Source organism: Contarinia nasturtii, unplaced genomic scaffold (genome assembly GCF_009176525.2).
Source record: "Contarinia nasturtii isolate CC-2019 unplaced genomic scaffold, AAFC_CNas_1.1 Cnas_scaffold_928, whole genome shotgun sequence".
NCBI lineage: Eukaryota > Metazoa > Arthropoda > Insecta > Diptera > Cecidomyiidae > Contarinia > Contarinia nasturtii.
In genome coordinates, this window is record NW_022198275.1 from 1,978,705 (window position 1) to 1,991,852 (window position 13,148).

General features: G+C 33.8%; 2 protein-coding genes across 3 annotated transcripts; both read right to left on the reverse strand.

The window, feature by feature from the left end:
• Window positions 1-1,637: 1,637 nt before the first annotated feature.
• LOC116342889 (armadillo repeat-containing protein 2) lies at window positions 1,638-9,312 on the reverse strand. 2 transcript variants are annotated; one of them, XM_031770680.1, is made up of 15 exons: window positions 8,621-9,312; window positions 7,493-7,595; window positions 6,795-7,015; window positions 6,630-6,707; window positions 5,471-5,646; window positions 5,080-5,226; window positions 4,833-4,967; window positions 4,493-4,595; window positions 4,155-4,372; window positions 4,032-4,082; window positions 3,021-3,914; window positions 2,469-2,723; window positions 2,179-2,397; window positions 1,970-2,066; window positions 1,638-1,874 (listed from the first exon to the last, which is right to left on the reverse strand). In XM_031770680.1, exons 1-15 carry the CDS (start codon window positions 8,820-8,822, stop codon window positions 1,654-1,656), a joined length of 3,120 nt encoding a protein of 1,039 aa, XP_031626540.1. In that variant the 5' UTR covers window positions 8,823-9,312; the 3' UTR covers window positions 1,638-1,653. The 2 variants fall into 2 exon arrangements, with proteins under 2 accessions (XP_031626540.1, XP_031626541.1); XM_031770681.1 differs by having other exon boundaries at window positions 1,763-1,874; window positions 1,953-2,066.
• A 1,507-nt stretch (window positions 9,313-10,819) lies between these two features.
• Window positions 10,820-12,789, reverse strand: LOC116342732 (protein draper-like). The gene is made up of 5 exons (XM_031770449.1): window positions 12,617-12,789; window positions 12,255-12,536; window positions 11,175-12,104; window positions 10,993-11,099; window positions 10,820-10,912 (listed from the first exon to the last, which is right to left on the reverse strand). Exons 1-5 carry the CDS (start codon window positions 12,736-12,738, stop codon window positions 10,884-10,886), a joined length of 1,470 nt encoding a protein of 489 aa, XP_031626309.1. The 5' UTR covers window positions 12,739-12,789; the 3' UTR covers window positions 10,820-10,883.
• Between the last annotated feature and the right edge of the window lie 359 nt (window positions 12,790-13,148).

The window sequence follows — 13,148 nt, forward strand, 5'->3', positions numbered from 1 at the left end:
ATAATACATAAGCTTCCAAAACTGTTAGAAATACGCACACATATCAACTATTGAAGCTACCATAGAACCTAATCTATCAAATTGATCCTTTAGTTAAGTTTGTAGCGATATTGCTATTGCAGATGGATGTTTACTGTGTAGGTAAGTATCTGTAAATAATAAATTGAATTAGCATGACATTTTCATTAATATTACAAGTATTATTGGAGTAAATATCAAGTTATTGTTCCTGTCTTTTTTATTGAAGCTTGATTATGTCTTCCTATTATGTCAAAAGCTTTGGAAAACTCAATTTACTTCACTTCCGTTTACTTTCTCTTCCTGTACTCTGTTCACTTCAAATATCGTTCAATATTTTTGCTTGCCACAAAAGAAAAACTTTTTCACTCAAAACGTCATCAACCTAAAACGGTACAAAGTTCGAGTTATTACCTTTATCTCTTTGGGCAACATTCTGGCTTTACAGTGTGACCTCTCTCAATCTCATTCAGTTTTACATAAAATGATTTAAACTACAAAGTGCTACAAAGCCATTCAGAGATTATCATGCCATCCATTTTACATTACGTGTAATTAATCGAGTAGCATTTTATCCATATTTTTTAAAAATTAGGAAATAAATCAGGCTGCCAGTGTGCACACCACTGCGATTTTACCATTTCGATAGGCTAATGCAGATGCATTAAAATGAGATTTCCATTAAAAATGTACGCAATGAGATGTATTAATTCAAATTACTAAAACCATAGAACAATTCAAAAATGAGTGAGAGAGAGATAGCCCCCTATACTGAGAGTGAGAGAGGAGTATAGGGAGATAGAGAGCGATTGTTTGAATTGTGAAGTAGAAAAGTGCAGAAAAAGTAAGCATTTTTTTGACCTGGTTTCCAATAAACGGTTGCCCTTTTTAATAGCATGAACTTCCATTAATTTCTATATAGAACGGAAACCTGTAGAGCGTGCCACAACATCGCTGAAAGAATGTAATGATTCTTAAGCAAGAGAAATGCTGATGTTTTTTCTTCAAAGAAGAGATTTATGGATGAAATCATATGGTGAAAATTGCATCCCTCCCAAGGTTAAGTTTCGCATTTGTTAAAATGTATCTTCTCCCTAGTCTTTATCTGTATTTTTTTCCAGAATCTTTCTATCAATTTCTGCAGTTCTCGAATGAGAAGTTAGTCTTTTAAAAAAGTAATAGCAGCCAGATGATGATAAACTTTATCGTTATGATTATGAAGCAATATCTATGCAATATTTCATAAGTGTTCAAATCAATATGCTTGTTGTACGGAAAGATAAAAAATCGAAACGATTCACTCTTGAGAGTTATTAATGAAACATGATTTCGTTTAAGTCGAGCATCGAAATAAATTTCCCATTTTGCTTCAATAAATATTTTATGAATCTCCAAGTGAATTTTTCGCTTAGTAGTCGATTGGACTGCTGAACTTTTAATAAAAAAGATAAAGAGGAATACCATTCATGTCTAATTGAAATCACAAAAGTTTAAGCAATAAATGAAAATTGATGTTTGTTTTATCAATAAAAGCTTTATTCATCATTGGATTCTCATATTTTGAAATGCATAAATTCGTTTTGAAAACAATTAAACAATTAGACTTGATGTTTGTTCGTTTTTGCCCAATTGAAATTATGAGTTCGCCAACCATAATTTAAAGCCAGTTTTTGACATTTTCAAAACGTCCGATTTGTTGATTTCGTCATCTTCGCTATCATCTTCGGATGCGGACGCATATGGTGTATTGTTGTATGACATTGAAGATTGAATGCGTTCAAGCACATCGGCAGCACAGACAGCAAACTCCTCCCAAACGGGGTCGACCAAGGCATCACCGAACAATTTCTCTTCATCTGATAACCATAAATTAAGTAACGCAAACTTGTTATTCTTGGCTTTTTGATGCTTGAAACTGGTTTTATGTAAATTACCACACGCTTTCACTTACCCAAAAGTTCAAGTATATCAGCAGATATGTAATCGGCTTCGCTTTCGCCCAACGCACCAACAGCATTACCAGAATCAATTATATAGTTCCATATTGCCTGTAAAATGGAATATTTAAAGAATGGCAAAAGTCGAGAAGAGCATAATTGAAACAAAAAAAATTAATTTGATTCTTTTTGAAATGTTGAGGTTTTTCATATTGAAACGAACTTGACAAGCAATCAAGGCCAAAAGCCAATCATGTTTCAGTGCACTGCGTTGTAAAACATCTCGCAATAGAAATGGTCCATGTAATTCACGAAATGTTGAACGTCGTTCCCAATCACTCAGCATATTGACCAAAACACCGCACGAAGTCTCCACAATGTCCCAATCATCTGACGATAAATTCTTCAAAAGGAATTCTAAACCACCGGCCGAAAATACAGCCTGTCAAAAGTGTATAAAAAAGAAATTGTATAAAACCTATAATAGTATAACTCACTCTCGAAATAATATACCTCACGAGCCTCTAATGATCTTGTTAAATTGCCCAGTACACGTGCAATTTCGGATTGTGCCGATTCAGGTGACCATTGATATATCGCACACAATGCAGCACTTATTGCTGTCATCTGTTTAATCATGCTTTGCGGATGATTGGTTTCCTTTGAATCATCATTTGTCGTCTGTTGTTCGTCTATCGTATTTTGATAGAATGACAAATTATGTACTGCACCAAGCGTGGCCAATAGCAATTCTTCGAATTCGGAATTCTACACATTGTTGGGCAAAAAAGACCGGATTAGACATAGACAGACAGAACAAAAAAAAATTATTTCAAGAATGGAAAACAATGAAATGATTCATTTGTGAAAAGGGTTTTAAATAATAAAAGAGTCAAATTGATTTACAAAGAAATTTCTCTCGCTGTAAACAAACACAAAATGTAAGAGAATATTCGATTTCATGTTAATTAATTTTCAACATGTTCGGACAACAACAACAATCCTTGCAGGGTACTAGATATTTAATTTGCAAACAAGTGAGAGTAAATTAATTTTCGTACGTACAAAGTTTAAGCGATGTTTGTTGATTGTGTTCAACAATGCTAATAAAATCGCACCCAATTGGTGATGATTAGCTAATTTATATCCGACTTCAGCGTTTACGCTAAGATTTGCTATGACACGAATCAATTTAATAACAACGTCTGTAACTGTATCGATCTGACAGTCATTTGCATCGTCGCCGTCGTTTGACAATTCATTAATGTTATTCACTGAATTAGACTGTCGCATTTGACGATGTCGCAAAATTTGCGTTTCGTTTGCATAATATTCTAAGCATTTTAATAAATATTCCATGGCAACATCATTATTATAAAATTGAAGTCGAGCTGAATCGGATTGTGCCATTATATTACCGAGAATATAACCGATGCGATTCAGTAAACTCAATGATTTATTTGATATATCATTTTTCGTCATGGCCATAGCGTTATATTTTCGTTGTTCCGGTAAAACCAGTATTATTGGACCGAGTAAAATGGCCAAACGTGGTGCCATATCAGCAATGCCATCACAACAACTTTCATGTTCTGATAAAATGCTCAACGTTCGAATTATGCACAATTGCAATTCCGCCTGATTAATGCAAATTTCAGCCGCTCGAATCAAATGCGGCCCAGCCAATGTTATTTGTCTATCAAATTCGTTTGATGTTTTCATTGAATCATTCATTGCAAAATCGACCGAATCGATGCTTCCACTTGATGCTTTTGGCATCGACGATGGCGATGGTGATGATGATGATGACACGGATGTTGCACATTTTTTGTTATTATTTTCCGAAAGTATCAGCTGCAAACCATGATCTGACATAATAATTTTCGATAAAGCACGTAAAGCACTGCTCAGTTGATATAGAGCGTGTAATGTCTGAGTTGGCAATTTTGCAGCGGCTCCCTGTAAAAAAAAATCAAAAAGATCCGGTTCAAGTGAGTAAATTTCTCTATTTCTCTTTTTCCACAATGTTTAATAATATATAGTACACAATTCGTGTAGAGAAATTGCATATTTTACCGTTTCGTTTATCATCATCAAATGTAAAATCATCAGATCATTGGCGCCATGCTATGATAAAAACAATAAACATTAAAGCAACTACTGGATCCATAATACACATTGAATATTGCAACAACTTACATGGTACAATCGTGAAGCTAATGTTTTTTGCTTCTTGTGTGTTGTTGATGTAGCTGTCGTTGGTCTTGATGTATTTGATGAATTTGAACAGCGACTTCCATTTGACACTGATGATGAAACGACCGCATTTGCTAGAAATCGTACGGCACCATAGCCGTAAATACATGCTTCAGCATCATCAATTGGACTGGCCCGACCAAGTCCATCTATTAGTAACTCTATCAAAATACCGAAAAAAATATTATACTTGAAAATGTGTGCAGAAACCGAAATGGATTGAGGCGTAGAGCGACTAACGAATCTAATTTATGGTTTTCAGTGTGAAATCATTTACATACCTGGCACATCAATATTCGCAAATAAATTGTCATTTCTCTCATTCCTAGCCACCTTAAATACTAATTTACAAGCGCCAGTTAAGTTGCTTCCAACGACATCCAACTGAGTCACATAGAGATTTCGTATTTGGTACAATGATGACACGTGAAGTGCACACAGAGGGATGGCGAGAGTAAATGTTGAAATTGGTTACATTGTAACAGTTGGTGCCAGTTGGCGGAAACGAAACGGTTCAGAATAATTTTAATATTGTATGAAAAAAACATGGGCGATAGCGATAGCAATCGAGTAAAAAAAAGAAAAGAGCGAGATGAAAAGATAGAGTTGAAATTCACTTACCACAAGCACTACGCGTGCCACAGAGAGTAAAATTTTGGCGGACGTACATTCAACCAAGCCGTAGAGTGCAGACAATATGGAACTACGCCAATCGTTACGAACACCCTTAACCCTTGTGTATAACTCGGTTAGTATCTAAGAAAACAATGAACCGACAAAGATGAACAATAGTCAATGGATTTCAATCTCTCTTTCACACCCGACCATACAATCTAATATATATTTTAAAACAGTGTAATGTACAAACCCCATTTATATGTAAAATAGTCTCTTCGCTGCAATCTTTTATGCCAGAATGTGCTTTTAACATTTCCAATAGAGTTTCTGTAGAATTACTGGCTAGCAAATCATTACCACGCAACGTTAGCAATCGTCTCTGTACACTGATTGGTTGCTAAGAATGTGTATAGAAAATTCATTCAATTTATTTTCCATTTAGCTTTTTTTTTAAATTATCTGAATGAAACGAAAAGAAAAAAACTATCCATGCTATGCAAATGACATCAAAATAATTGGAACTTAGGAATTATGTGGCTTTTTGAAAATATTTCAATTTTTTATCAAAATAACCATTTTGTTTTTTGCATTCATTGTTTTTGTGTACAAAACGAAATCCAATGTGTAATGCCATAATTTACCTTTTTCATGCATGATTGATTGACATCATCAGTCAACGGTAATGTAATTTGTTCACCATCGTCTTCAAAAATATTTGCAATCGTCGTGCGATTCTTTTGCATGTTACCATTGAAGAGTCGGGTCTTGGCGCTTATGTTTTGGACATCATTCGCTGAAAATGACTCACCAGAGAATGCTTAATAAAAAAATATAAACGTAATATATTCCTTTAATTAAAACGAAATATGAGCATGATGCCTTGGAAACATACGATGGGTCTCCCGTTCAATAATGGAGGACAAACGATCAAAGTGCTTTACTTTTATTTTCGCTTTGAAAACAACATGTTTTTTTTGTCTGTCGAAATAAAGCGCTTTTTTCCTAATTGTAAAATTGAATGGAGTGGAATTTGATCTGAATAGCAATTTACAGCTTAAAATAATTCATTATCGATTGGTGCTTGTAATGATTTCTGCCAAAAAAAAGAAATGTGTCATCATGTTATGCGTTAGTGAGCGTAATTAGATTTCTCGATATCAATTCAAAGCACAAAAAGCGTGCGTACAAATAGACCTAAATATAATTCGATATCAACAAGTTTTTGCCATTGGAATAATATTGAATAGAAAGCAAAAGAAAAGAGAATGAAATGACTCTCAAACAGAGTGGTTTTATATTTGATTGCTGTGTACAAAATCCAATTTAATTGATCGTAACCACGAATTATATACGTATATATTTGTCGAGGAAGTAAAACGAAGTGATATATCTGTGTATAATAAAGCAGAGATTACAGAAAATGATGTGAAAGACGTACACTCAACTATTCGGTATAGACTCTATATTATACAGAGTTCAGTCTAACCAAAAATTCTGTTGAAAAGTTCCATGCACTGTATGAGTTCATGAAGCTATTCTATTGGTGGGATGCTATTTAGGTACTTAACTTTTATTTCGATAGATCCGCAAATGCATGAATTCCTATACCACATACATATGCACACAAGCACACAGGCACACAAGCACACCGTTCGATCCCCCAAAAGCCACCGAGACCAACCGATATGTTTCAATGCATATTGCAACGTGGTATCCAATCAAATTCACGAACAAATCGATTAAATCGCTGTAAATAGCCTTTTGAATATGGCTGTATCATGTTTGCTAACAATTACTTACAATTAGAAGAAGTGCCACTTTTCATATCGGATAAAAGTGTTGGTAATTTCGGGCAACCATTGTTTCGGTTGTTTTTATCTGGAAAATTAAGATTTATTGCAGTGTTTGAGCTGTTATCATCTCTTCTAATAGCCAATATACAGGTATTTGCATAGGATTCATTACCGCTTTTTGCTCGTAAATCCATTACATTGTTTCCCATTGCGCACGAATCTGTTTGGTGCTGCTGCTGTTGCAATGCACTCCTGTTTGATGTCATCTCATCGTCAACGTTTTTGATGCTCCCATCTGGCTCTTCTACACCATTCAACAAGCTTAGTTTGGTCACAAGTGATGTGGTTCCGATTGGTGGTAATACACGATTTTCCAGTTGTAAATAACTCAAACTGAAATATTGCATCACTTTAATTAGCCAAAAGCGTATTTTAACCACGATCTGATTGCAACAGTGAAACAATTTGAACTTTTGAAATTGGATGGACTACCAATGTGGTTATGATTTTATCACATCACAAAAAATTCATGTCGAACAAATTCGACAGAGAAGTTTGTATGGATTATAATGAAAAAAGTTTGATCAAAAATAAACAGGTTTCTATTTTTCCAAACCATACATACAAACTTTGTTTGTGATGGTCGAATAGTTACATTACAACACTTTAAAAATGAAAATTCATCACATTTCCAACATACGTTTTGGTATTTTTTAGTTAAGAAAAATATGTATTTATCTATGTGTTTCTTCTGTTTCAAAAGTGAAATTGAACTGTATCTAAAGAGCCAATCAGTGGTGAGTTTATTTTTATTCATTTCAATTTTGAGAAAAAAAAAAACAAAACTTTTAACTTCAAATGGAAACATACCTGAATGCGCTTGGCGGACGATCAGCTAAAGAAATTTTTCCATAAAGTTGACGACGTGGTTCACGGGGAGTTATTGGACGCCGAGTCGATACCAATCGAACACCTGTATGCAAATATAATCAAACCGTATGCGAATAAACAGAAATTTCAATAAATCACATGAATATGTAAAGTTGAAGAGGGAGAGAGGGAAAGAGAATGAAGCAGAAACATAAAGGGAACATAGTATATCATAGTAAATTTCAAATATCATGTGTGACACTTTACATTTTTAATATTTAAATATTTATCTCTGCTATGAAAAAAAGACTTGTTTGTGTTTGCTGGTTCAACTACCCCCAGATAAAAATCGATGAAATGAATGCCGTTTGTTGAACCAAAAATGTCGATATGAATTGGACGGTGCTCCCCCGTAATAAACATGCCATATTCTTTTTTTTTTGTTTGAAGACATCACAACAAAACACTTCATATTTCTGTTTTCACCTTGAAACGACGCAATAAAGTGATGAAAATTCGATGAGCTCAAAAACATGAACACAACACATAAGCACAGCACAAACAGGGCCAAACTGTTTACAGAGATATTGAAAATACATCGGAATGGAGGTCACATTCCATTCAACTCACATATAGAAATAGCGTGAGGGAAAACATCAGATGGGGGAGTTAAAAGCAATTCCGACATGCACACATGTGCATTGTGCACCCCGTACATCAAAATTGAATGATAAATTATGCATAAATTTGAATTTATTTGCATTTATGCTAAATGTTCTGATTTTAATTTTGTTGACCAATACACATTTTTTTGTAATTTATTGTGTTCAAAGGGATCGAATTGTCCAGTGTTATTGAAAACCGAAGGAGAATTAACAATATGAATTTGGTGTTTTTACACAAAATTATTATATATTGTAATATCAATTGTTCCGTTAGGATGACACAAAATCACAGATAATTTATTAAATGTGTGTGCTTTATATGATTAAACATATTAAATTGAATTTAAATAATTTTGTTTTGTTCAATGTGCATTCGATGGAAATGTTTCACTCGATTTCTCCCCATTTGAAAATAATTTCAATTATTCGAAATATGATCTGATCTGGTTTGGTTAATACTTACCATTCGATAGCATTCTTTTTGTCTCGCTGATTGTTTCAGCGGTTGTTTTGTATCTCACTAATGAATTGCTTCGATGCATTTCCAAAGACCTTGTTATCGGTTGTTGTGGTTTTGATGCCAGTGACGGCATTGATAAAGCCGATAACGCGGAGACCACGTCATTTTGATCTGATTTCAATTTTTGCTTTGTGTTAGGCAACATACTTTTTTATTTTTTACAAATAAATTCGTTTGTGTTATACAATCTCATAAATTTCTGCGAAAAATACTATTTTCCAGTGAAGTTAGAACTTGCTTCAGTTAACTGTAAAAAACACATCAGTAGTCACAACAACACCAACTGAAATAAGCAAACACAAGTAAACCGAAAATTCCAATCGGATTTTATTTCAATGGATGGAGGCAAAAATGTTTGCACAAAGAGAAAGATATATATTGATCCTCGTTTCACAATAACACCACAAAAATCCGCAACGCAATTTAATTTGGTGAGCTTCGTATATTTGAACTCATAACAAACAAACCGAAATGCTTTTTTCGCTATGGTCATGCGGTGTTCGCGAATTAACAACAGCGATAACAACCGCAAAATCTCAATATGAAAACACCATTTTCAATTGGTAGTTGAAACCACATAAAACTTTGTTATATTTCTCGTTCGATTGCTCAAAACAGTTTGCAAACTTTTTAAAATCAATTATGTGTCATAGACAAAGACCATGTTCTAGAATATTGAAAAAAAATGATGTTGTGAATTGTTATGCGGAATGTTTTACTCTATAACACGATTCAAAACGGCCGCATAGTCGACATGACAAAGCGAAACTCTCGGAAAAAAATTGTTTACGCGATACGCGTAACTATGGTGAGCACAACTAAATGCACACATACACAAAGTATACTGTTTCTTTTGTTGTTCCATTGGCTTTTAATACAGTCACTGAATAAATACGTCAAATATAATTATAAATAAAGATCAAAAGTGAATTCAACGAAACTATTTAGTACTTTTTTGGAATTACATTTTCAGTTGGAATATACTCTCTTTTCATTCTCTGGTCATGAAACTTATTTATCGATTTTTTTTAGTAATAAAATGTTTACCAAAAAATGGTTTGCAGAGAGTTTATTTTTCGAGTAGTGAATTAATGTAGTACAGAGCAAATAAACGGGAAAATCAGCTGCATCTCATGTAGTTAACACAGCAGTTGGTATTGTATTCTTTGCATACATGTATGTGTTGTGGTCACTGTTGTGTATGTGAATTGGCATACATATGTATTCGAATGCATGTCCTCGGTTTTGAACAACTCAATTCAAGCGTAAACTTTTGAATTCAGTCCCGATGGACTTCAGAATCCATTATCATAATCACTGTTTAAAACTGTCTTCTTGTTTACACCGAAGAATGTTAACATTTCAATATTTGTCACAACTATACCCAATCCTTATATTGAATTTGTCTTGATGCCTCGCACAACTGCGCTCGGGTTAACTTCACTTCATCAATGCCAGCTTTTGTCTGCCTGCTATGGTCTACAATCAATGTATTGTAGCATAATGTCAAGGCATTTTGTATAAGTTCTTTCATTAATCACATTTGTCTGTCGTTTGATTCAAGCACATTTCGACATTCAAAATAACTACGACTCAATTATATTTGGTAGGGTTGTTATCGGAAGATGGAAAAATGTACACTATGCGGAATTCAAATGTTTGGGCCAATGACCCACATTTCCAAATGAAATTAATGACACAACATGACAGTTTCGCAAAATCAAAACGCAACCATATGCAAATGTTGTTTATTCATTTGACATCGTATTCATGTGTATGCATATGCATGCCTATGTCTCTATCGATTACCATTAATATTATTTACAACATTTGATAGAGTCGTACGACAAATCTCGGATATATTATCGATATAATTATTGAATTCATAACATGAATTCGAATTCATTTGCGAATATGATATACTGTTATTGCATTTAAGATGAACGTATCGCGGAAACAAAGTTGACGCGTTATTTTCGCATTATATTAATCGGATATCGATTTTTGAAACACCAAATAGCCTGAAACGGTTATAATTTGAGTTTACACATTTTCCAGGATATATGCATACATTCTGCCGAACTCATCAACAAATTAAAAGCGTATTATTAAAAAGCAATAATAAACTCTCTTTGAATTTTCTTTTATGGATAAACAAGTCATTTATTGAAATGAATTATTGCAAAATACATGGAGAAATATAACATCAGGGATTTTTCCAATAATGGATTGAAGCTGAAAAAAAGAAGATTTTAAAAAATTACACAAAAAAGAAATGAAGGGAAAAAAGCACAAATAAAAAATGCATTTCAAACCTTGTGTGTCATCTCCCATATTATAGTCTATTTTACGATTTTTGTAAAAGCCAAAGCCAAATAAAATAATCATCATAATCACCGAAAGGGCAACCACAATACTCCACCTAAAGTGCAAATGTTGGAATGAAATTATTAGACAAGAGTATCACTTAGAAAATCGTTTACATTGATTGACTAACCAATTAAAAACTGCTTTAACTGGTTTTTCAACATCTAAAGGCATAGTGTATTCATCATCGTCAGTTGACTCAGTCGAAACAATTTCATTGAGTAAATTAGAAGTTGATTGTTCTGTAGTCGAAGTGTCAGTGGTTGAATCGACTATATATTCGGTAATTGTTGTATCGTCTTTTCTGATGAACTCAAGGTTTTCGGCGCACTCACAATAGTCAATGATACAGTTGGTGCTTGCACAATCTTTCCCAAATTCAAAGCCACATATTGGACAGCATATGTTCGTAGCACTTTGGTTGCTGGATTTTTCATAATTATCATTGCATTCGCACACATTCGGTTTGATACATTTTCCGTTCGCACATTCCGGTTCACAAATCGGTTCGCATAGATTCGTTGACTCACTTTTAAACTGATAACCATCATTGCATTCACATTTGTCGGGTTCAATACATTTACCGTTTACACAAATCTCCTTGCATTTCGGCTCACAATCCGTAAACGAAGCATTTTTAAATTGATAGCCATTAAGGCATTTACATTCGTTTGTTGAAACATATTTTCCATTTTCAGAATGTTGATCACATTCTTTGGACGATCCATTTTTAAATTGGGCACCGTCAATACAAATACCATTTACGCATTTGGGATTACAGATTGGTTTGCATTCGTTGGTCGATCCTTGTTCAAGTTGATAATTGTCAATGCATTTGCATTCATTTGGTCCAATGCATTCACCAAAAATACACGGCGGTTCACACTTTGGCATGCACAATTCAAGAGTATCATTGAAATAATAATTTGTAAAACAAATTGGAATGCACTTATTAGTTTGGCCGCCATTCCATTGATAACCATCAGAGCAGCTGCAATAATTTGGTGAAATGCACTCACCGTGCACACATTCATCGCACACCGGACTACATTTGAGTGGACTGTAAAAACACAAAAAAGTTTTACACTTACACCAACACACATTTAATAACATGGAAATGAATAATTCATTCAATTATGATTATAATTATATCACGTTTTTTTAACATGAGATAATAATTGCGTTTTTTTGTTCGCATTTTAAACCATACTCATTCTTATCGTTTTCGTATCCTTTGGAACATTTACATTGCTGGGGCGATATGCAAATACCATTCGCACAAGTACAATTGGGCAAGCAAAAGTCATCGTGCAATTTGTAACCATCACGGCACCTATAAATTGGCATTGTCTTATTCTCGATTCTCCATACGATGCGCTCTTTTTTTTCAAGAGTTTGAATCAAACATATTCCGTTGGGATTTTTTGGACACCTTTGATGATTCTGCTTTTTTTCATAATAAGTCTCAATTCTGGAAACGTTATGGCTCTGCCTAAAATATAAAATAAGAAATTTGTCGAAAAAAAACTGACATTGCTCTGATTTCAACTAAAATCATGCACATTCACATACGTTTCAATTACAACAATCCGTGGTTCACTTCCCAATTCATTTTCTTTGTTTTCAATATAACCCAAACACACATTAATTGAAGTTAATAGACAAACAATCACAAATAAATCACTCAAATACATTTTCAAAACGTAATAACTACGTGAAATAAAAACAAAATAATAAGAAATCACTCGTATAGCACTCCGTAAGCTTTCAAAACGCAATAAAAGTTTGGAAATTTACGTAGACGTTATATCAATTTCAGTTGGTATTTATAAGAGATAAAACATAAAAAAAATATTATTACTCGCATAAAAACGAGAAATGAAGCATAAAATTATAGCAAATAAAAAACCAACCAACAACAACTAAAGCTTATCGTCTAGCCTCACAGTGTACTTCCTCCGTGCTGTTCATACTCATAAAAAATCATCCTACTGGTTCGCATTTATGATGTAATGATGCAAAATTCTAAATGCTAGAACACATGTCAGAGCACAATTGAATCTTTGCACAAATATGCATGCACTCAGTCGCTTACAGTTGCCGT